Source organism: Hemiscyllium ocellatum, chromosome 36 (genome assembly GCF_020745735.1).
Source record: "Hemiscyllium ocellatum isolate sHemOce1 chromosome 36, sHemOce1.pat.X.cur, whole genome shotgun sequence".
Lineage (NCBI taxonomy): Eukaryota > Metazoa > Chordata > Chondrichthyes > Orectolobiformes > Hemiscylliidae > Hemiscyllium > Hemiscyllium ocellatum.
This window is the reverse complement of record NC_083436.1, coordinates 47,837,437-47,862,305: the sequence shown is the minus strand read 5'-3', so window position 1 is coordinate 47,862,305 and position 24,869 is coordinate 47,837,437. Positions and strand designations below refer to the sequence as shown.

Here is a 24,869-nt window from a genome sequence, read left to right as displayed (position 1 = left end):
TTAGTTACTGCCTATCAATGTGAAAATAATCTATTAATTCCTACTTTGTTTCCTCTCTGCCAACCAGTTTTCTATCCATCTCAATACACTTTCCCTAATTCCATGAGCTTTAATCTGCATAATAATCTCTTATGTGGGACTCTGATAACAAACTGTAGTAGGAGCAAGTCCAAACTATTGAAATTATTTTCAAAAGACTATCCAGTCACCATTTAAGATATCAATTCAGCAAACCTCCTCTGAACTGCCTCCAATATGTCTAATGTGATTATTTGTTCACAAGGTCAAGCCTTGAATTTAGTTGCAGGTGGAGTCTTGGTCCCACAATGAATCAAGACATTATGGAGAGCAGATATAAAAGTGTAATTTCTCTCTTCAAGAGAGGAAATAGGGAAATCCCCGGCAATTACAGACCAGTCAGTCTCACATCTGTCGTCTGCAAGGTGTTAGAAAGGATACGGAGGGATAGGATTTATGACCATCTGGAAGAGCATGGCTTGATTAAATGCAGTCAGCACGGCTTTATGAGGGGCAGGTTATGCCTCACAAATCTTACTGAGTTATTTGAGGTTGTTACTAGACAAGTTGATGAGGGTCGAGCAGTGGATGTGGTGTATATGGGCTTCAGCAAGGCATTTGATAAGTTTCCCCATGGTAGGCTCGTTCAGAAGGTCAGGAGGAATGAGACTCAGGGAAAATTAGCTGTACGGATTTGGAATTGACTGATCGACAGAAGACAGCGAGTGGTATTGGAAGGAAAGTATTCTGCCTGGAAGTCAGTGGTGAGTGTTGTTCCACAGGGCTCTGTTCTTGGGCCTTACTCTTTCTAATTTTTATTAATGACTTGGATGAGGAGATTGAAGGATGGGTTAGCAAGTTTGCAGCTGACACAAAGGTTGGAGGTGTCGTTGTCAGTATAGAGGACTGTTGTAGGCTGCAGCGGGACATTAACAGGATGCAGAAATGGGCTGAGAGGTGGCAGATGGAGTTCAACCTGGATAAATGCAAGGAAGGTCGAACTTGAAAGTTGAGTACAGGATTAAAGACAGGATTCTTGGCAGTGTGGAGGAACAGTGGGATCTTGGTGTGCAGGTACACAGACCCCTTAAAATTGCCACCCAAGTGGACAGGGTTGTTAAGAAAACATATGGTGTTTTGGCTTTCATTAACAGGGGGATTGAGTTTAAGAGCCATGAGATCTTATTGCAGCTCTATAAAACTTTGGTTAGACCGCACTTGGAATACTGTGTCCAGTTCTGGTCGACCTATTATAGGAAAGATGTGGATGCTTTGGAGGGGATTCAGAGGAGGTTTACCAGGATGCTGCCTGGAATGGAGGGCTTATCTTACAAAGAGAGGTTGACTGAGCTTGGACTTTTTTCATTGGAAAAAAAAGGAAGAGAGTGGACTTAATTGAGATGTACAAGATAATGAGAGGCATATATTAAGTTGATAGCCAGAGACTTTGTTAACAGGGCAGAAATTGTTAACACGAGGGGTCATAGTTTTAAGCTGTTTGGTGGAAAGTATAGAGGGGATGTCAGAGGTGAGTTCTTTACGCAGAGAGTTGTGGGAGCATGGAATGCGTTGCCAGCAGCAGTTGTGGAAGCGAGGTCATTGGGGATATTTAAGAGACTGCTGGTCATGCATATGGTCACAGAAATTTGAGGGTTGGTACATTACGTTTACCTTACATGAGGATCAATGGCCGGCACATCATCGTGGACTGAAGGGCCTGTTCTGTGCTGTACTGTTCTATGTTCTATATGTTCTATGGAATTGAAACCTGAGATCAGCCATGATTGTGTAAAATGGTGAAGTCGACTCAAGAGACCATACAGCATACTCCTACTCTTAATTTTTCTATTTTGCAAACTTTAAGCCTTAACTCTGGAAAGCATGCACCTGGTTACGTCTTTACATATTCAACAACTGCACCTGAGTAGATAAGGTATCATTGCATAGTAAATGCAGAAATATCTTCTCAAAAGATGAGGTCATCAAATTTTCTGATCATTTGCAAATATTTCTAAATGCTACAATTTGATGTACCATTAATTATTCCTTCCCAAACATATAGATCAAGAAATTTCCATTAAGATATATCTATACATGGTTATTATCCTTAAAGGGTGGGTCATCAGGCAAAGGGCTTACATGTGATCTAAAGGTTGTAATTTAGAAATAAGTGCAGTGGAAAACATAATTATCAAGAGTCGTCTATACAAACTACTGGTGAAAATGTTCATGTTTACTTTTCTTTGTTGTGAACAATAAAAAGACACGAGCTTTGACAAAGGGTCAGTTACGCAGGCTCTTTTTTCTCCTTACAGTTGCTGCCAGACCCGCTGAGATTTTCCAGCATTTTCTCTTTTAGTTTCAGATTCCAGCATCCGCAGTAATTTGCTTTTAAAAAGACACATACCTGTTTGTTGGCTAAAACAACAACAGGAAGTGTTGCATATCCTTGGACCAGTTGGTGAAGTTCTTTCTTAGCAAGTGGCATCTGATTACGATCTGCTGAATCTACTACGTAAACCAAAGCCTGTGATCCAGGTAAATAAGATGGCCAACATTTACGCAGAGATTTATTACCGCCAACTTTAAGAGAAAAAAAAGGTAATGAAGCAGATTGGAGTGCATTGAAGAACAAGCCTGTTATAATAATATTTAATTTTTTGAAAACTAGTAATCTAAAGCTCCAAAGATCACCGGATTGGCTCTTCAACAAATTCCCTTCCGCTTTTCTAATTTCCCCTTAAGTTTTAATCTTTTTTTAAAATTATCTACACTCCCTTAAAGAGCACTTTGATTCAATTACTGTCAATGGCCACGAATTTCATGTTCACTCTACAAAAAATATTACTCTAACCTCTTTCTTTATCCTTTTGCTCATGATCTTTAATCTCATCCTGTCTTGTTCAATGGCCAGCGGTAATAGATTTTCTCTATTTACATTATTTAAAGCCCTCAAAACTAAACATTTGCATTAATGAAAAGAACCCAGTTTCTTTAAAACAAATGAGAATGCGGGAAACTCTCAGCAAGTCTGGCTGCATTTTTGAAGAAATCAAATTAACGTTTTGATTCAAACAGCAACTGATTTTCTCTCCACAGCTGCTGCCAGACTTTTAATTTCTTGCACTTTGTTTTCACTTTAGCTTTTCAAGCTCATTAATTGAAGTCTATGAAGTTCTTTGCATTCACAACACTACTTTTACATCCCATGATTGAAAAATATTCAAAATTAGACAACTTTCTAAGTGTCCTAAATAATTCTTTGCACAGTTTTAACATTATCAGGTTTGACCCTACTGTATCATCTAAAATCCTGCATTTTCTTACACTTTTATTGACTTTTCCCCTCTCCACCAAAAAGTGAATTCTGAATTATACTGAACTATTAAACAGATTCAAATAAGTCAAAAATAAAACTGGTATGATCTTGTTGAAATAAAAAATTTTGTTGAAGCTTGAGTTGGCATTCTTGTGAAATGTCCTGATCTTGCATTCACCTGGTCATTTCACAAGAATGGAGAAAGTGAGGACAGCAGATGGAGAATCCTAGTCGAAAAGTGTGGCACTGGAAAAGCATAGCAGATCAGGCAGCATCTGAGGAGCATGAGTGTTGACATTTCGGGCATAAGCCTTTCATCAGGAATGTTGGGGGAGGGACTGAGATAAATAGGAGGGAGGGCTTGGGGGAGGAGGGGGCGGGGAAGGTAACTGGGAAGGTAATTGGTGAATGCAGGGGTTAATTGTGATAGGTCGCTGGGGAGGGTAGAGTGGATAAGTGGGAAGGAAGATGGACAGGTAGTCAGGTCAAGAGGGTGGTGCCAAATTGGAGGGTTGGATCTGGAATGATGTGCAGAGTGGGGAGATTTAGAAACAAGGTGAAGTCGATGTTGATGTCATGTGGTTGAAGGGTCCCAAGGTGGAGATGGGGTGCCCTTCCTCCGGTGGCAGGTAGATTGGATTTGGCAGTGGAGACTTGCTTGCCCTTGGAGGAGTGGGAGGGGAAGTTGAATTGGTCAGCCACAGGGTGTTGGGGTTGTTTGGTGGGTATGTCCTAGTTGGTGTCCTGTCTCTCTGATGCTGAGGAGGCCACATCGAGAGCAATGGACAGAGTAGATTAGGTGGATGGATGTGCAAGAAAATCTCTGCCAGATGTGAAAAGATCCTTTGCGGCCTTGGACAGAGGTGAGGGGGGAGGTGTGGCACTGGTTTTACACATCATGCGACTGCAAGGGAAGATGCCAGGAGAGAAGGGTGGGTTGTTGGGGAGGTGCGTGGACCTAACAAGAAAGGTATAGAGGGAATATTCTCTGCGGAACGCAGATATGGGGTAGGGAGGGAAATATACCTTTGGTGGTGGGGTCTGATTGTAGGTGGCTGTGTGTGTGTGCGCGTGCGTGTGTGTGTGGGGTGTTCTATCCTTGTTGCGGTTGGATGGATGGGGATGGGGTCCAAAGGCAAAGGGGCTGGAAGTAGAGGAGATGTGCTGGAGGGCATTATTGATCACATGGGAGGGGATATTGTGGTCCTTGAAATTTCTCAAGAGTACCAACTCAAGGGATATTCCTTGAATCTGTATTCTTACAAGTTGTCATGTATTTATCATGACAATAAGATCCAACAAACAGTTTTTTCCAACATATTCAAGTTCTACACTTCCAAGTGCATAGTTTATGATTGACATTCACTACTCTCAAATGATTACCACCATTCCCTATGGCGTGTTCACAGTTAGCTAATACAAAGCAACTGTGTACAAATCAACTTCAGATTTAGGTAGTCTGCAATGGAGTAAGCACAGAGGTAGGTGCAGAGTTGCTATTATAGGTCAGAATAAAGCAAACTCTAGTTATTATTAGATGGCTTTTATTTAAATACTCATTCATGTAATATTATTTCAGAGGCTATCAATGGAAACACAGCAATGGGTAGTTTGCACTGTTCTAAACATAGCATGCAGCATTTCTGGCAAAGCTTCAAACGAGTGTAAAACATTAGAGCTACAACCAAATGAAGAAGTTCCAAGATTATCCATTCTAACTGAATAGACACATCGGCCAGCTAGGCATGGGAGTTTGGGACATTTTTACAATGAGTAATTCATGCAATTTTGTATTTACAACATAAAGTCTTGGTTGCATTAAAAGATCCTAGGGTTGGGGAGTAGGCCTACCTTAAAAACTGTCTTCTGTCCAGGAATCCACATGGACAAGACAGTTAGAGGTTATGAATAATGGTTTAGCTTCATTTCAATGTCTGGGGCAGGTCAAGCTGTATACATCCCTCCTCCAAGCATAGGCCTGGAAATTCTGGACAATGTTTAGGGGAATCTGGAACCTGAGTTCCCAGTCTTTTTCTCCTGAATTTTGTACCTATGTAACTGTCCTCCTTTTTACTAACTAGGGGCAGAACTGTAGAAGATTTATGAATAAGAACTAATATGGCATAACCACATATGAAGACCTTCAAAATAGAATAACATCTGTGTCATCATCCTTTCCACTCTCAGAGGTTAACAGGCTAACATTTTGACTTACCTTCTAAAAATTCTATCTCAGCATCTTCAGTCTGAACACACACACTGTTGAACATCACGGTAGGCCCATCACTCCTCTTGACTGTATTGGTAGACAGGCTGTGCAGAACACTTGTCTTTCCTGCACCATCAAGACCAACGACAAGAACTTGCTTTATGCTTTCCTCATCCTTTAAAACCAAGTTTAATAATTAGGACTAATATGGTCTGTTGCAATGTATTCGAGAAATGGTAAACCAACATAGAGGAATGTTCTATACATATTAGAAGAACAAGATGAATGCATTAGAAAAAAATTCACTGCAGTCTGTATCGAGGTCAGATTGAACATTTGTCTAGCTGGGTAACCAACTATAGACTGATGTTAAGGTTAACATTCTATTCAACAGCTTTAGCAAACAAGTATGAACGCTAATAAAGTCACATGGAATTAAACACTCAGAACAGAACTCAATATGCGGGTAAATGGACTGACCTGGATGGCCAGAATCATAACTTGAACTGTTCTCATGTTCCACTGCAGAGTAAATTTTCTAAACGGTGAGAAAATTCGTAAAGCCAAAGTACAAAGGGATCTGGGAGTGCTAGTCGAGGATTCTCTAAAGGTAAACATGCAGGTTGAGTCCATGATTAAGAAAGCGAATGCAATGTTGTCACTTATCTCAAGAGGGTTGGAATATAAAAGCACCATTGCGCTACTGAGATTTTATAAAGCTCTGGTTAGGCCACATTTGGAGTACTGTGTCCAGTTTTGGTCCCCACACCTCAGGAAGGACATACTGGCACTCGAACGTGTCCAGTCGAGATTCACACAGATGATCCCTGGAATGGTTGGTCTAACATACGAGGAACGGCTGAGGATCCTGGGATTGTATTCATTGGAGTTTAGAAGATTAAGGGGAGACCTAATAGAGACGTACAAGATAATACATGGCTTGGAAAGGGTGGACGCTAGGAAATTTTTTCCGTTAGGCTAGGAGACTAGGACTCGTGGACACAGCCTTAAAAATTAGAGGGGGTCAATTCAGAACAGAAATGCGGAGACATTTCTTCAGCCAGAGAGTGGTGGGCCTGTGGAATTCATTGCCGCAGAGTGCAGTGGAGGCTGGAACGCTAAATGTCTTCAAGGCAGAGATTGATAGATTCTTGTTGTCTCGAGGAATTAAGGGCTACGGGGAGAATGCGGGTAAGTGGAGTTGAAATACCCATCAGCCATGATTGAATGGCGGAGTGGACTCGATGGGCCAAATGGCCTTACTTCCACTCCTGTGTCTTATGGTCTTAAATGGTCACACCGTCCTCGGCCTGACCAAATAGTGGAAGGTTGTCCAGATTTTCCATTAAAGATTGAAATTCTGATCAGTTACCAGGTTGTTAATGTTAGTAATGTTTTTATGATTGTAAGGTCAAACTCTCTACTGCTCTTCAGAGGCTTTGCTACCCTCCCATAACCCTTGAACAATTTCTATAAAATCTTTCCTTCTCAATGATAACAGAACTTACACACTTAATGGTAAGGTCCTCAGGAGTGTTGCTGAACAATGAGACCTTGGAGTGCAGGTTCATAGCTCCTTGGAGTCACAGGTAGATAGGATAGTGATGATGATGTTTAGTATGCTTTCCTTTTTTGGTCAGAGTCTTGAGTACTGGAGTTGGGAGTCATGTTGTGGCTGTATTGGGCATTGGTGAGGCCACTGTTGGAATACTGCATGCAATTCTAGTCTCCTTATCGGAAAGATGTTGTGAAACTTGAAAGGGTTCAGAAAAAGATTTACAAGGATGTTGAAGGGTTGGAGGATTTGAGTTCTAGGGAGAGGTTGAATAGGCTATTGCAGTTTTCCCTGGAGCGTGGAAGGCTGAGGGGTGACTTCATAGAGGTTTACAAAATCATGAGGGGCATGGACAGGATAAATAGACAAAGGCTTTTCCCTGGTTTGGGGGAGTCCAGAATTAGAGGGCATAGGTTTAGGGTGGGAGGGGAAAGATATAAAAGAGACATAAGGGGGCAACCTTTTCATGCAGAGTGTGGTATGTGCATGGAATGAGTTGCCAGAGGAAGTGGAGGAGGCTGGTACAATTGCAACATTTAAAAGGCATCTGGATGGGTATGTGAATGGGAGGGGTTTGAAGGGATATGGGCCAGGTGCTGGCAGGTGGGACTAAATTGGATTGGGATATCTGGTCGGCATGAACGAGTTGGACCAAAGAGTCTGTTTTCGTGCTATACATCTCTATGACTCAATGTTTCCAGTTCTGAATCACAGTATTATAGAACTGTGTTTGGGCAGAAGGCACATAGGCCCATTGTTCCAGCTCTCTGAATGAGCTTTATGACTCAGTGCCATTCTTCTGGCTTTTCCTCACTATCGTGAACAGCGCTTTAAATCATCATCCAAAACACTGTTGAAAGTCTCAATTGAACCAGTCTCAACTAGTTTCTGACAGTCCATTCTAGATCCTAGACTCAGAATAGATTCATAGAATCCCTAGTGTGGAAACAGGCCCTTTAGCCCAAAAGGTTCACACTGACCCTCTGAAGAGTAACCCACATAGAACCATTTCCCTACCCTATTATCCTATATTTACCCCTGACACCTAACCTACACATCCCTGAACACTATGGGCAATTTAGCATCGCAAATCCACCTAACCTCCACATCGTTGGATTGTGGGAGGAAACTGGAGCACCCGGAGGAAACCCACACAGACACTGGGAGAATGTGCAAACACCACACAAACAGTCGCCCAAGGCTGGAATCGAACCCGGGTCCCTGGCACTGTGAGATAGCAGTGCTAACCACTGAGCCACTATGCCCTCCTAAACTATTCTATCCTAACATTTACTGTGAAAGAAGTTTTTCTCACTTCACACTTGCTTCTTTTGTAAACTAATGATGTGGAGATGCCAGTGTTGGATTGGGGTGGACAAAGTTATAAATTACACAACACCAGGGTATAGTGCAAGAGGTTTATTTGGAAGTCCAAGCTTTTGGAGCAGTGTCCTTCGTCAGGTAGCTAGAATTGTGACGCCACTTGTCCTCACTAGCTACCTGATAAAGGAGCAGTGGTCCGAAAGCTTGTACTTACAAACAAACCCATTGGACTATAACCTGGCACTTGCGAAGTTTAACTTTGTAAACTAAGTTATTGCTGTGTTCTTTTTCAACCTTTTAAGAGACAATAGTTTCTTCCTATCTACTCAAACCAGGCTTCTCATGATTTTCAAAACTTATATCAAATCTGCTTTCAGGCCTTCCTTTCCAAAAAAAAACAGTCGCAACTTCTCCAATCTGCCTTCAAAATCAAAGTTTTGAATTTAACATTCAGTTTGAGTGGGAGAAACTTGGGTTGGAAACAAAGGTGTTAAACATAAAGATAAGTACAAAGGAATAAGGGCAACGTCAGCTGAAGTGGATTTGGAAAAGAATTTAGTAGTAAAGACAGTTGAGGGAAAATGGCAAACATTCAGAAATTAGTTCATGGCTCGCTGCAATGACATACCCCAGTAAGAAAGGACTCTAGCAAGGTACAAGCAAACCATGTTTTATCAGGGAAGTCAAGAATTGTATGAAATTAAAAGAAAAAAAAGACAATATCATAAAGATTAACGGTGAGCCAGAGGACTGGGAAAGTTTTAAAAACCAACAAAAGATAACCTCAAAATAATAGAGAAGATAACATTTGAGGGTTAAATTTGCAAGTAACATGAGGATGAACACTAAGAGTTTCTTTAAATATATAAAAAGAGCGAGGTCAAAGTGAACCTAGGCCCTCCCGAAAACAAGACTAGGGAAACAATAGTGGGGTAAAAAATGAGGTCTGCAGATGCTGGAGATCACAGCTGCAAATGTGTTGCTGGTCAAAGCACAGCAGGTTAGGCAGCATCTCAGGAATAGAGAATTCGACGTTTCGAGCATAAGCCCTTCATATTCCTGATGAAGGGCAAACAATAGTGGGGATCCAGGAATAGCAGGGAAGTTGAATAAATACTTTGTTTCAGTGTTTGCAGTAGAAGACAGGCGGCATTCCAAATTAATTAATAATCAAAAGGCATAAGTAGAAGTGGAGGTAAATACAATAATTATCACCAGAAAAAAAGTGCTAGAGAAACTAAAAGACGTAAAGACTGACAATTTCCCTGGATCTGATAGAATGCACCACAGAATATTACAGAGCTAATGGATGACAGGTAATAATCTTCTAAGAACCTTTAGATTCAGGAAAAGTCCAGAAGATTGGCAAAAACTCTGAATACAACACCTTAATATAAAAGAAAAGTCAAAACTGAAAGCCAGTTAGCTTTTTGGGAAAATGGTAGAGCCTATTATAAAGGATGTTATAACAGAGCATTTAAAAATATATAATATGATCAAGCACAATCAGCATTAATGCACAAAATGGAAAATGTTCTAGAATGTCTAAAAACAGAAATAAAGACAGTAGATAAATGCAAAGCAGTGGATGCAATATATTTGGATTTTTATGAGGCATTTAATAAAGTATCGTGTTAATCTACTTAAGAGTCGATGATGTTGGCGATAGTATATTAGCATGTTTAATGATTTGGTTAACTAATAGAAGAGAGAGTCAGGATAAGGGGTCTGGAGGGTGCATTTTCAGGTTGGCAACCAGTCAACAAGTGGAATGCCACAGGATCAGTGTTTGGGCCCACAATTATTTACAATATATATTAATGACTTGGATTAGGAAAGTGAATGTACTAAGGCCAAGTTTGTGGATGACATAAAAACTGGTAGGAAGGCAAGTGGTGAGGTTGATACAAGTAGTCTGCAGAGGGATACAGACAGGTTAACTGAATGAGCAAAAACTTGGCAGATGGAAGGTTAGGCACTTTGGCAGGAAGAAGAGGAGCTGAATATTATTTAAGTGGATAAAGACTGCAGACAGTTATAGCACAGGGTGATTTGGGGTCCTTGCGCATAAATCGTACAAACCAGTATAAAGTTTCAGTAAGTAGTGGGGAAGGCAAATGGAATGTTCGCCTTCATTTCCAAGCAAACGGAGTATAAAAATAGATAAGCCTTGGTAAACTATACAAGACATCAGTCAGATCATTGCTAGAATACTGTGAACATTTTAAGGCACTGTATCTAAGCAGAGTTAGGGTTAGTGAAGATTATGTCTGCAGGAAATATCTTTGGTTGCAAATCTTATTAGATCGCTTGGATTGTTTGGAGCAGCAGTTAGAAGCAATGAGGAATTTGCAGGAGATAGGGGTGTGACTGATGGCAGTTATGGGAAGTGGGGAAAAGATGCAGATACAGTCAGGTAGATGGGTATTGCCAGGAAAGGTAGGAGGGGTAGGCAGGTAGTGCTGGAGTCTTCTGTGGCTATCCACATCTCAAAAAAGTATGCTGATTTGGAAAATGTAAGGGGTGATGGATTCTCAGGGAAATGTAGTACCAACAGCCAAGTTTCTAGTATCGAGACTGGTTTAAATGTATTGAGGGGTATGTCAGGCTCCAAGCGATCGACTGTCATAGCGGATGCTATGAGGAGGATAGAAAGTGGGGGTGCGCGGGTCATTATTGCTGTAGTTCAGGAAGATATTCCTGGGAATACATCCTGTGGATTTATTTGGGTGGAACTTAGAAATTAGAAAGGGATGATCACTTGATTGAGATTGTATTATAGACCCCTAATAGTCAATGGTACATTGAGAAACAATTTGTATGGAGATTTCAGTTATCTATAAGAATAATAGGGTGGTTATGGTAGGGGATTTTAACTTTCCAAACAAAAGATTGGGACTGCCATAGTGTTAAGAATGTAGATGGAGAGGAATTTGTTAAGTGTGTACAAAAACATTTTCTGATTCACTATGTAAGTGAAGTCAAATCACAGCTCAGCTTCCAGCATGAACTGCAGGACTACTGCACATTCTGCTTCACAGAAACCCTGCTCAACACATCCATTCCCAACTGCGCACTTCAGGCTGATGGCTTTTCTATCCATCGTGTGGACCGTACAGTGTCTTCGGGTAAGACAAAGGGCGGAGGGGTTTGCTTTTCAATTAACAACTTGTGGTGCATGGACATTGCAACCCTGGGCAGCCATTGCTCCCCAAGCTTTGAATGCCTCACAATCAAATGCTACCCCTTCTATCCACCACAGGAATTTCCCGCTGCTATACTAATTGCTGAGTACATAATACCATGAGCAAAAGGTTGAGGAAACTCTGGATGTGCTGTACTCCACCACTAACACCCTGGAGACGGAACACCCCGAGGCCCTGTTTATTCTAACTGGCAACTTCAATCAAGCCAATCTAAGGAAAAGTGTTACTCAAGTACCACCAGAACATTACTTGCCTCACCCAGGGTCCAAACATTTTAGACCACTGCCACACCACTGTGAAAAATGCCTATCGGTGCATCCCCTGCCCTCATTTCAGGAACTCTTGACCACAATGCCATGTTTCTTCTCCCAGCTTACAAGCAAAAGCTCAAACAGGAGACCCCCCCCCTCCGCGGGTACAGGTCCAGTGCTGGTTGGAGGAGGCAGAGGATCAACTCCGGTGCTGTCTGGAATCGGCTGAGTGGGCCGTGTTCAAACAGGCCACAGGCACGCCACCACCATCACAGCCTTCATCAGCAAGTGTGTGGAGGACTGCGTACTGAAGAAGGCAATCTGGGTGTTCCCCAACAGGAAACCCTGGATGAAACAGGACATACAGAACCTGCTAAAAGCGAGATTGGAGGTCTCCAGATCGGGAGACCCACTTAAATATAAGAAATTCAAGTATGACCTTCGCAGAGTCATTAAGACAGCCAAGGTCCAATACCGATCCAAACGAGAGGCCCGGACAGACATCCGGCGACTATTGCAAGGAATCAATGACATCATAGGTTCTAAAAAGAGAGAGTGTAAGATTGTAGTCTATGACACATCCCTTCCAGATCGTTTCAATGCCATATATGCTCGCTTTGTGCAGAATTTCAGGGGAGAGGTAATACCTATTCTGACAAGTCCTGACGGATCTATCCCAACAGTCACTGCATCAGAGGTCAGATCAGTTTTCCTTTGTGTGAATCCAAGCAAAGTGATGGGACCAGATGGAGTACCAGGCCATAAACTCAGAGATTGTGCAGATCAATTGGCAAAGGTCTTCTCGGACATCTTCAGCCTCTCCCTGCAGCAGGCCACTGTCCCTGCCTGTTTCAAGAGGGCCAACATCAAGCCTGTGTCTAAGAAGGCTCATGAAGCATGTCTCAATGACTACCGTCCAGTGGCCCTAACTTTGGTGGTCATGAAGTGCTTTGAAAGGCTGGCATTAATCAACTCCAGCCTCCTCCACTACTCTCAACCCACTTCAATTTGCCTATCGGATCAACTGATCTACGTCAGATGCCATATCACTTGCCCTTCACTCCTCCCTAGACATCTTGACACCAAGAACAGCTACGTAAGAATCCTACTCATTGACTACAGTTCAGCCTTCAACACTATTATCCCCTTGAGACTGATTACTAAACTCAATGATCTCAGATTAAGCCCCATTCTCTGCAACTGGATCCTCAGTTTCCTGACCCACAAGTCACAGTCAGTGAAGATTGGGGACAACATTTCATCCTCACTAACACTCAACACTGAGCACCCCAGGGGTGGTACTCAGCCCCCTACTGTACCTGCTGTATACCCATGACTGCGTCACCAACTACCAGACGAATGCCATTTACAAGTTTGCTGATGACAGCACCATAAATTGGTGGAATCTCAGATGGCAATGAAACAGACTATAGACGGGAGGTGAAAGACCTGGAAAAATGGTGCACTGAGAACAACCTAGTTCTCAATGCCAGCAAAACTATGGAACTCATTATTGACTTTCGGTGGGTGCCATCAACAAAAAGTTTTCTTGGACTCTTCACGTGGATGCACTGGTTATAAAAGGCCCAACAACATCTCTTTTTGCTCAGGCAGTTGAGAAAATTTGGCATGACGGCGAATACCCTTGCCAACTTTTATAGGTGCGCCATCGAGAGCGTTCTGTCTGGATGTATCACTACCTAGTATGGCAACTGTACCGTTCAAGATCGGAGAAGGTTACAGAGAGTGGTAAACTTGGCCTGGACAATCACAAAGGCCAACCACCTCCCATCTATAGAGGGAACCCATCTACCAGACCCGCTGTCAAGGAAAGGCCACCAGTATTCTCGAAGATCCATCCCACCCTGGCAGTGTTTTTTTTAAACAATCTCTACTGTCAGGGAGAAGGTACAGAAGCCTGAACACCCACACCAGCTGGTTTCAAGACAGTTTCTACTCTACTGTTAGAATACTGAATGAACTCTCAAACTCTTAGCATTTGCCTGCACCTGTGTTTTTGTTTTGCTGCTGTTTACTTATTATTTACTTATCTATGCAATTTAACTATGTGATCTGCCTGTTGCTCGCAAATCAAAGCTTTTCACTGTACCTCGGTACACATGACAATAAATTCAATTCAAATTCAAATGTACCTACTAGAGAAGGTGCAAAACTTGATCTACTCTTGGAAAATAAGGCAGTACAGGTGACTGAGGTGTCGTGGGGAGCACTTTGGGGCCAATGACCATAATTCTATTAGTCCTAAGAGTGTGATGGAACAGAATAGACTGGATCTAAAAGATGAAGTTCTAAATTGGAGGAAGGCCAATTTTGACAGGGTTGGCAAGTATTTTTAAAAGCTGATTGGGGGAAGATGTTCACAGGTAAGGGACAGCTGGAAAATGGGAAGCACTCAAAAATGAGATAATGAGAGTCCAGACTCAGTATGTTCCTGTTAGAGTGAAGGGAAAAGCTGGCAAGTGTAGAGAATGCTGGATAACTAGAGAAATTAAGGTTTTGGTTAAGAAAAAAAAGGAGGCATATGTCAGATATAGACAACAGAGATCGAGTGAATCCTTAGAGTATAAAGGCAGTCGGAGTATACTTAAGAGGGAAGTCAGGAGGGCAAAAAGAGGACATGAGATAGCTTTGGCAAAGAGGATTAAGGAGAATTCAAAGGGATTTTATAAATATAAAAAGGACAAAGGTGTAACTAGGGAGAGAATAGGGCTCCTCAAAGATCAGAGTTGAGAGTGTGGTGCTGGAAAAGCACAACAAGTCAGGCAGCATCTGAGGAACAGGAGAATCAATGTTTCGGGCAAAAACCCTTCATCAGAAATTAAAGATCAGCAAGCCTATGTGTGGAGCCGCAGGAGATGGGGGAGATGTTAAATGCGTATTTTGCATCAGTGCTTACTGTGGAGAAGGGCATGGAAGATATAGAATGTGGAGAAAATTGATGGTGACATCTTGAAAAATGTCCAGAATTTGGAGGTGGTGCTGGACGTCTTGAAATGCATAAAAGTGGGTAAATCCCTAGGACATAATCTGGTGTACCCTAGAACTCTGTGGGAAGCTGGGGAAGTGATTGCTGGATACCTTGCTGAGATATTTGTATCATCGATAGTCACAGGGCGAGGTGCTGGAAGACTGGAGGTTGGCAAACATAGTGCCACTGTTGAAGAAAGGTGGTAAGGAAAAGCCAGGGAACTATAGACCGGTAAGCCTGATATCAGTGGTGGACAGGATGTACATGTATTTGGAAAGGCAAGGACTGATTAGGGATAGTCAGCATGACTTTGTACGTGGGAAATCATGCCTCATGAACTTGACTCAGTTTTCTGAACAAGTAACAAAGAGGAATGATGAGGGCGGTGTGGTAGAAGTGATCTACATGGACTTCAGTAAGGTGCTTGACAAGGCTCCTCATGGGAGACTGATTAGCAAGGTTAGATCTCTTGAAATACAAGGAGAGCTACCCATTTGGATACAGAACTGGCTCAAAGTTAGAAGAGGGTAGTGACAGAGCATTGCTTTTCAGACTGGAGGCCTATGACAGGGGTGTGCCGCAAAGCTGGGTCCATTGCTTTTCATCATTTATATAATGAATTTGGATGTGAGCATAAGAGGTATAGTTACTAAGTTTGCAGGTGACACCAAAATTGGAGGGGCAGTGGACAGCTAAAGTTACCTCAGAGCATAATGGGATCTTGATCAGATGGGCCCAACTAGCTGAGGAGTGGCAGATGGAGTTTAATTTAGATAAATGTGAGAAACTGCATTTTGGGAAAGCAAATCAAAGCAGGACTTATACACTTAATGGTAAGGTCCTGGGGAGTGTTGCTGAACAAAGAGACCTTGGAGTGCAGGTTCATAGTTCCTTGAAAGTGGAGTCGCAGGTGGATGAAAGCATTTGATATGCTTTTCTTTATTGGTCAGAGCACTGACTATAGGAGTTCAGAGGTCATGTTGCAGCTGTACAGGACATTGGTTAGGCCACTTTTTGGAATGTTGCATGCAATTCTGGTCTCCTTCATATCAGAGGGATGTTGTGAAATTTGAAAAGATTCAGAGATTTACAAGGATGTTGCCAGGGTTGGAGGATTTGAGCTATAGGGAGAGGCTGAATAGGCTGGGGTTGTTTTCCCTAGCGCATTGGAGGCAGAGGGTGACCTTACAGAAATTTATAAAATCATGAGAGGCATGGATAGGATAAATAGACAAGGTCCTTTCCCTGGAGTGGGGGAGTCCAGAAATAGAGGGCATAGGTTTCCATGCTCTACATCTCTATGACTCTATATACTAGCATTGGAGGCAATCCAAAGAAGCTTCATTCGGTTGATACTGAAATGGTATCCTCCGGCCTGTGAAGAGAGGTTCAGCCCGTACTCATTGGAGTTTAGAAGAGTCAGAGGCAACTTTATTGAAACCTTTACTGGGAACTTGGCAGGTTGGATGCAGAGAGGTTATTTCCTTTGTGGAACAGTCTTGGAGCAGAATCTCAGAATTAAGGACGCCCATTTAGGTAGAGGTGAGGCAGCAATTTTTCTCGGAGTGGATCTATGGAATTCTTTATCGTAAAGGAATATAGCGATTGGGTCATGATGTGTACTCAAGCCTGAGAGACAGATTTTTAATTAGTAAGGGAATAAAGAATTATGGGAAAGGCAAAGTAGAATCGAGGATGATCAGATCAGCCATAATCTCACTGAATGGTGGAGCAGATTTGATGGACTGAAAAGCCGGTTTCTGTGCCTACATCAAATGGTCTTATAGAGTCAGAGATGTACAGCATGGAAACAGACACTTCAGTCCAACCCGTCCATGCCGACCAAATATCCCAACCCAATCTAGTCCCACCTGCCAGCACCCGGCCCATATCCCTCCAAACCCTTCCTATTCATATACCCATCCAAATGCCTCTTAAATGTTGCAATTGTACCAGCCTCCACCACTTCCTCTGACAGTTCATTCCATACACATACCACCCTCTGCGTGAAAAAGTTGCCCCATAGGTCTCTTTTATATCTTTCTCCTCTCACCCCAAACCTATGCCCTCTAGTTCTGGACTCCCCGATCCCAGGGAAAAGACTTTGCCTATTTACCCTTTCCATGCCCCTCATCATTTTGTAAACCTCTATAAGGTCACCCCTCAGCCTCCGCGCTCCAGGGAAAAAAGCCCCAGCCTGTTCAACATCTCCCTATAGCTCAAATCCTCCAACCCTGGCAACAATCCTTGTAAGTCTTTTCTGAACCCTTTCAAGTTTCACAACATCTTTCCGATAGGAAGGAGACCAGAATTGCATGCAATATTCCAAGAGTGGCTGAACCAATGTCCTGTACAGCTGCAACATGACCTCCCAATTCCTGTACTCAATACTCTGACTAATAAAGGAAAGCATACCAACGCCTTCTTCACTATCCTACCTACCTGCGACTCCACTTTCAAGGAGCTATGAACCTGCACTCCAAGGTCTCTTTGTTCAGCAACACTCACTAGGACCTTACCATTAAGTGTATAAGTCCTGCTATGATTTGCTTTCCCAAAATGCAGCACCTTGCATTTATCTGAATTAAACTCCATCTGCCACTTCTCAGCCCATTAGCCCATCTGGTCAAGATCCTGTTGTGGTTTTATATATTTTGTTAATCATACCGCTAGTTGCTATGTCATATTGAACTGTAAGAATAAAACTTAAGTCTTTCAGCAGACACACAGGTAACTAGCTTCTTCTCCAGTAGCATATCAAGAATCATTTCCTGGATGCTGAAAGTGTTAGTAGCAAAAGCAACAGAGCACCTATTTCATTTCCTCCCCCAAATTCCCTTACGTACCACACACAAATGTTTTATTGTAAGTTGCGCTCAATTGGCTAGTTTGTGCGATCCTAGCATAAAAGGCTGATCTGGCCCACTTACAGAGGAAATAGTTTGAATTGCTTCTTTAATTAATTGAGTCTAATGGCTCTTCTAATAGAGACATTGTTAAAATGGTTAAGATGTCAGAATTTAAACAGTCAATTGATTGCAATTAGATTTGTACGAAAACTCTAGATTTTCTTACCCATCAATGACTAGTTTAAGTTCCACCAACTGTCATGGTGAGAATTGAACTCATGCCTCCAGAGCATTAGTCTAGCCTCTGGATTACTAGTTCAATGACATTACCAATGCCCCACCATTTTTATGCACTAACACTAGCTACACCTTTGTAAAGCTAATGAAGAAATAATAGGAACATAAGATAAATTTGCCTATGATTTTGTTAAGTCTTCTTCCTATAAATTGGATAAAACAGATTGACAAAAATAGCCAAGAGTGTGTAGTTGGGACAATTTATTGTCAATAGCAAACAAAGAGCAGGCTATTCTGGAATTAGTAATTTTAAATGGAGCATAATGAAAGAATCAGTAAAGCAGCTTCTAGGCACCAATGACAACATTATGATTGAGTTTCATATTCAGTCTGAAGATGAGAATTTTCATAAGACAAATGACTTATGAACACTGGAGCAGGAGTAACCTGGAAAGACTGTTCCACCTTTCAATACAATCATGACAGATTGAACACTCAATGTTTTTACACACCGTATCCCTGTAACCCTGTATGTCAGTGGTAATCAGAAATCTATCAATTCCTACCTTATACATATTCAAAGCCTAAGTCTGACTGTTCTTGATGGTAGAGAATTCCAAAGGCTCTCAATCCTATGAATAAAATTATTTTTCTCTCACCTTGGACTTGAATGGCATTTCATTATTTTTAAATTTGCCCCTGGTTTGCATCAGCCCTGTCTATACCTTTAAGCATTTTGTGGATTTCAATGAGATCACCTTTCAATTTTGAAAATTGAAATATAGATAAATATAGAACCAGTTAGCCTGGTCCCACTTCATAGTCCAAAGGTGTGGCGCTGAAAAAACACAGCAGGTCAGGCAACATCCAAGGAGCTGGAGAATCCACATTTCAGGCATAAGCACTCAAAAGGACAATCCTGCCACCCAAAGGATAAATCTGTTGCACTTTCGCAATGAAATAAGGAGACCAAACTACACACTAAAACTAATATACGGCAGTGTACAAATAACTCCCAACCAACATCTATGGATCCTTGCTGTTTTGTAGCTCCACCCAAATAGCTTCCACACACTGTTCTAATCAGATGAACTTTTTTACTAATGCACCTATCCTATCCCTTATTAGCATAACTCTACCTCTTCTCCTCTGGTATGTCTTTCCAAACAGGCACAACAATGCCACTTCTTCCTCAGGCAATTTAGGAAATTCAGCATGTCCAGAGGACCCTCATCAACTTTTACAGATGCACCACAGAAAGCATTCTATCCAGGTGCATAACAGTCTGGTACAGCAACTGCTCTACCAAAGTCTGTAAGAAATTACAGTCCAGGCCAATCATGGAAGCCAACCTCCCATCCACGGACCCCATTTACATTTCTCATTGCCGCAGAAAGGCTGCCAACAAAGACCTTTCCAACCCCAGTAATGCATTCTGCCAACCTCTTCCATCAGGCAGAAGATACAGATGCTTGAACACACATGCACACCAACAGGTTCAGGAACAACATCTTCCCTGCTGCTTTAGATGCTGAATGGACCTCTTTAACTTTAACGTTTATTTTGCTAATGTTGATCTTGCTTAGCGCACCTTCTGTGCAGTTGTAACTTTATATGCCTTGCTCGAAGCACCTTAATATCTGTATGTTTGCTATGATCTGACTGTACCTCTCACAAAACTAAGCTTTTCACTGTACTTAGATACATGTGAAAACAATATATCAAATCAAACATCCTTGAATATTCAGTCAGTACCCAGCCCTGGTTACCACACAGCAATGTTCCTGTAGGTGAAATTAGATCATACCTATGTACCTCTGTGCCTTTAGATTGCTAGCTTGTTATGAATTCTGTGTACATTCAGATATTGCCTTACCTTCGTCCTTTTGATAAAATTCTTTTCAAAGCCTACTTGATGCTCTTTTTGTTTCTCCTATCTTATAGTTTCCTTTGCACCTTTTTGCTTTCCTGTTACCAACTTCAATTCCTTCCAATTTGGTTTAGCTCTCAGTTTCCTATTCCCCTGACAAGGTTACAGCAAAAGCACTCAACAGATAGTCTGAGTCACATAACCATAAAGATTCAAAAATTCTTGAATGGCAAAAGGGAGCAAATAAGTTAAAACAATCAGAATCACTAGGTAGAGAACTAGTAACATTATTACAATTAAAGTTGGACAAGTCCCTGGGACCTGACAGTTGGCATCCAAAGATGTCAAAAGACGTGACTGCTGAATTAGTTGTGATGTTCAAACATTCCTTAGATTCTGAGATAGAATATTATAAAATCTCAAATGCTACACAGTTCTATTCAATAAGAGGAGACAGAAAGCAGGAAACTTGGGCAGTTAACCCAACATCCGATAATGGGAAAATGCTACAATCCGTTACTGAGGTGGAATAAATAACAATGCAATTAGAAAATCATAGTAGTCAGGCAGAGTCAAAATGGTTTATGAAAGGAAAATTTTGTTTAACTACTTTGGTAGAACTTAGTGATAGCAACAAACAGGATAGATAAAGAGCAACTGACAGGTGTGATGCTCTTGAATTTCCAAAAGGCGCTCAATAAAATGTCACATTTAAGTTCACTTCACAAAATAAGAATTCATGATGTCTGTGGTAACTTATCAGCAAGTATAGGTAGTTGGTTAGTTACCAGGAAGCAGAAGGTAGTGGTAAATATGTCACTTTTGGTTTGGGAAACTATAGAATCATAGAATCCCTGTAGTGTGGAAGCAGGTTTTGTGGCCCATCAAGTCCACACTGCCCATCCAAAACGGCATCCCACCCTAATGAAATAGCTGGTTTACAGATAAGAGTGCTGCCTACTGTGGTTGAAAAGCCAGTAGAAACTCTGGTAACTGAACAATCGCAGGAGACATATCCTGGGATTTTTCCTGCTATGGTAACAAGGTCACAAAGTCACCAGTTGAGGCAGGAGAGATCAAAGAGTACAGATAAGAAAGTTGAAGTGCAATTCGTAGAGACCCTGGTTTGATCAGATGGTGGAGCAGGGGCAGATAGATGACACAGCAGGCATCTTTAGTTCAGATAAAATAACGGAGTTACAGCAGAAAGATGAACATTTAAAGCAATTGTATCAAAAGGCATACACAGAAAAAGAATCTGAATATATCCCTGAATGTTATTATCTTAAAAATGATGTCTTAATGAGGAAATGGAGACCATCACATATTCAGGCAGATAAGAAATGGGCAAAAATTCATCAAGTCGTACTGCCAGTAAGTTACATAGGTTGCGGGTACTGCATGAGCCACAAGTGGGTCCAGTTAGGTATGAGAAAAGCTCAAGCTAAAATACATAAACATTCTTAATGGCCTGGACTGCACAGGGATGTAGTTGAATTTTGCCAGACATTTCATACATGTCAGGAAATTGAAAAACTACAGCCAGTAATAAATCCTGCACCTTTAACAGCTATTCATACATTTGAGGAAGCTTTTACAACAGTCTTAATTGACTGCGTAGGACCCCTACCTAAAACAAAAAGTGGGAATCAGTTTTTTTTAAAACAATTATTGACGTGTTCACTAGAATTCCAGAGGCCATTATGTAATATCAAAGCTAAGTAGGATTGAAGAGGAGTTATCAAATTTTTCACTAGATACGGACTACCATGGAGGTACAATCAGATCAATGGGCAAACTTTACATCAAATTTATTCAAGGAAGTTATGGACAGCTTAGGAATAAAACAATTCAAACCTACTGCTTACCATCCAGAGTTGCAGGGAGCACTAGAAAGGTGATATCAGACATTAAAAACCACATTGAGGGCTTATTGAAAGACTATCCAGATGATTGGGATAAAGGAATTTCGTTGATCCTTTTTGCAATCAGCCATGTACCAAATGAATCGACCAAATTCAGTCCATTTGAATTAGTTTTAGGAATGAAGTGAGGCCCACTAAAGTTGATTAAAGAGAAATTGTAAAGTCAAAATTCAGAGACTACATATTTGGATTGTGTATCAAATTTTAGGGAACAATTAAACATAGTGACGGATTTGGCTCAACAGCATTGAAAAGTATCACAGCATACAATGAAACAAGAAGGAGACAAGAAACCAAAGACTTACAATTTTGCTCTTGCTGTTACTTCCAGTGATAGGTGAACCTTTAAAAGCAAGGTTTAGTGGACCTTATCAAGTCGAAAGGAAATTGAGTGAGGTGAACTGTTTGATAAGGACTCCAGTCAGAAAGAAATCTCACAGTGCATGTCACGTGAATATGTTCAAAAGGTATTTTGACAGGGAAGGAAAGTCAAAGGAGACTATGTTATTGATTACAAGACTGAGGGAAGAACCAAATTCAGATGATTCTGAACTGGACATTCCTCAAATTAAATTGGACGATGAATTATTGTACTACCTTCTACAGGAAAATCGAAATGACCAGAAAGAATTATTACTATCACATCGGGATATATGTGGAAATTAGCTGGTAAGTACTAACCTAATTATGCATGTAGAAATAGGAGATGCTGTTCCAATTGAGCAACGTCCTTTTAAGCATAGCCCTCTAAAGTTGGCACAGGTTCAAAAGGAGATTGAATGCATATTCCAGGATGACATAATTGAAGTGAGTTACAGTGACTGGAGCTCACCCATTGTAATGGTGCCAAAACCAGATGGTACACAACGGCTATGTGTGGACTATCGCAAAGTCAATGAAGTTACAAAGACTGATGCATATCTGATTCCGCATTTGGAAGACTGCGTTGAAAAGGTGGGATTTCTAAGTTGGATTTGCTCAGAAGATACTGGCAGGTTCCTTTTTCAAAAAGAGGAAAGGCAATTTTGGCTTTCATAACGTCGAATGGACCATATCAGTTTAAAGTCATGCCATTTGCTATGAAAAATGCACCAGCTACATTTCAGAGACTAACCAACAAGGTCATTGCCGGACTGCCCAACTGTGTCATATACATAGGTGACCAGGTGATTTTTAGTCACACATGGAAGGAACATTTGCAATATTTATCAGACTTGTTTGATAGACTTCGAAAAGCAGGCTTGGTGATAAATCTGGCTAAAATTGAATTTGCCAAAACCCAAGTCACCTTCCTGGGCTATGTTATTGGACATGGACAAATGGCTCCACAGATGGCAAAAACAAAAGTAATTGGACAGTTTCCCATCCCATCAACAAAACAGCAATTCTAGGATTCCTGGGATTGAGTAGATGTCATTGAGAATTCATACCAGATTTTAGCAGTGTGGTGTGCTCCACTCACTGAGTTGCTAAAGAAAGGCAAGAAGTTTCAGCAGACAGCAAACTCTCAGAAGGCATTTGACAGCCTGAAAGCTGTGTTAACCACTGTCCCAGTGTTAGCCACACCTAATTATGCAAAGCCATTCAAGGTGGCTATCGATGCAAGTGATGTGGATGTCATTGCTGTGCTCTTGCAGGAAAACGGTAAGAAAAAAAAAGACCTATCAGGTATTTCTCCAGGAAATTCATCAGTAAATACATTCAATTGTTGAGAAGGAGACTTTGAGCTTAATGTTGGCATTATAACATTTCAATTTTTATGTTACCTGTAACGTATCTGAGCCAATCATATACACTGGCCATAATCCATTGAAGTTTGTGGAAAAAATTAAGGTAAAAAATATCAGACTGTATACATAGAGCTTGTTGTTACAGTCACTCAATTTGTAAATTGTGCACGTGGCAGGTCGAGAAAACTTGATTGCCGATGCTTTGCCGAGACTTGAATGAGAATTGGAAAAGTTTGGTGGCAGGAGTAAAACAGACAAACAGAATGTAGTAGTGCATATTTGCATGTTTAATGTCAATATAACGTATATGTGTGGTGTAGAGTACTAACAGTTTAAGATTAAGGGGTTTTAAAATGAAGCCATCTTTGGATATTGATGGTTCATTTCTTTTAAAAAGGGGGAGGCGTGACGATGCTGCTCCTTTAATGACACATCTGGATAGTAGTAACAGGATAGGTCAGAGTCAGCATGGATTCAGAGTTCAATAGATTCAGGATCAGTTCCTGCGGATTGGAGGGCGGCTAATGTTGTACCACTTTTTAAGAAAGGTCGGAGAGAGAAAGCAGGAAATTATAGACCACTTAGTCTGACCTCAGTGGTGGGCAAGATGCTGGAGTCTATTATAAAGGATGAAATTACGACACACATCTGGATAGTAGTAACAGGACAGGTCAGAGTCAGCATGGATTTATGAAGGGGAAATCCTGCTTGACTAATCTTTTTGAATTTTTTGAGGATGTAACTCTGAAGATGGATGAGGGAGATCCAGTAGATGTAGTGTGCCTGAACTTCCAGAAAGCTTTTGATAAAGTCCCATATAGGAGGTTAGTGAGCAAAATTAGGGTGCACGGTATTGGGGGCAAAGTACTAACTTGGATTGAAAGTTGGTTGGCTGACAAGAAACAAAGAGTAGTGATAAACGGCTCAATTTCTGATTGGCAGGCAGTGACCAGTGGGGTACCACAGGAATCAGTGCTGGGACCACAGCTTTTTACAATATATGTTAATGATACAGAAGATGATATTAGTAATAACATTAGCAAATTTGCTGATGATACTAAGCTGGGTGACAGGGTGAAATGTGAGGAGGATGTTCGGAGATTACAGGGTGACCTGGACAGGTTAGGTGAGTGGTCAGATGCATGGCAGATGCAGTTTAATGTGCATAAGTGTATGGTTATCCACTTTGGTGGCAACAACAGGAAGGCAGATTACTACCTCAATAGAATTAATTTAGGTAAAGGGGCAGTAGAAAGAGACCTAAGTATTCTTGAACACCAGTCAACGAAGGTAAGCATGCAGGTACAGCAGGTAGTGAAGAAGGCTAATAGCATGCTGGCCTTCATAACAAGAGGGATTGAATATAGAAGCAAAAAGGTTCTTCTGCA

At 41.3% G+C, this 24,869-nt stretch overlaps 1 protein-coding gene across 1 annotated transcript in view; it reads right to left on the bottom strand.

Annotated features, from left to right (window-relative positions):
• The window catches only part of LOC132833386 (ADP-ribosylation factor-like protein 9), a 48,221-nt gene that overhangs the window by 13,023 nt on the left and 10,329 nt on the right, over window positions 1-24,869 (bottom strand). Inside the window, exons 2-3 of the mRNA XM_060851620.1 lie at window positions 5,553-5,721; window positions 2,426-2,601 (exon numbers count right to left, since the gene is read on the bottom strand). Coding sequence (XP_060707603.1) covers window positions 2,426-2,601; window positions 5,553-5,721 — 345 coding nt within the window. The remainder of the gene's footprint in view (window positions 1-2,425; window positions 2,602-5,552; window positions 5,722-24,869) is intronic.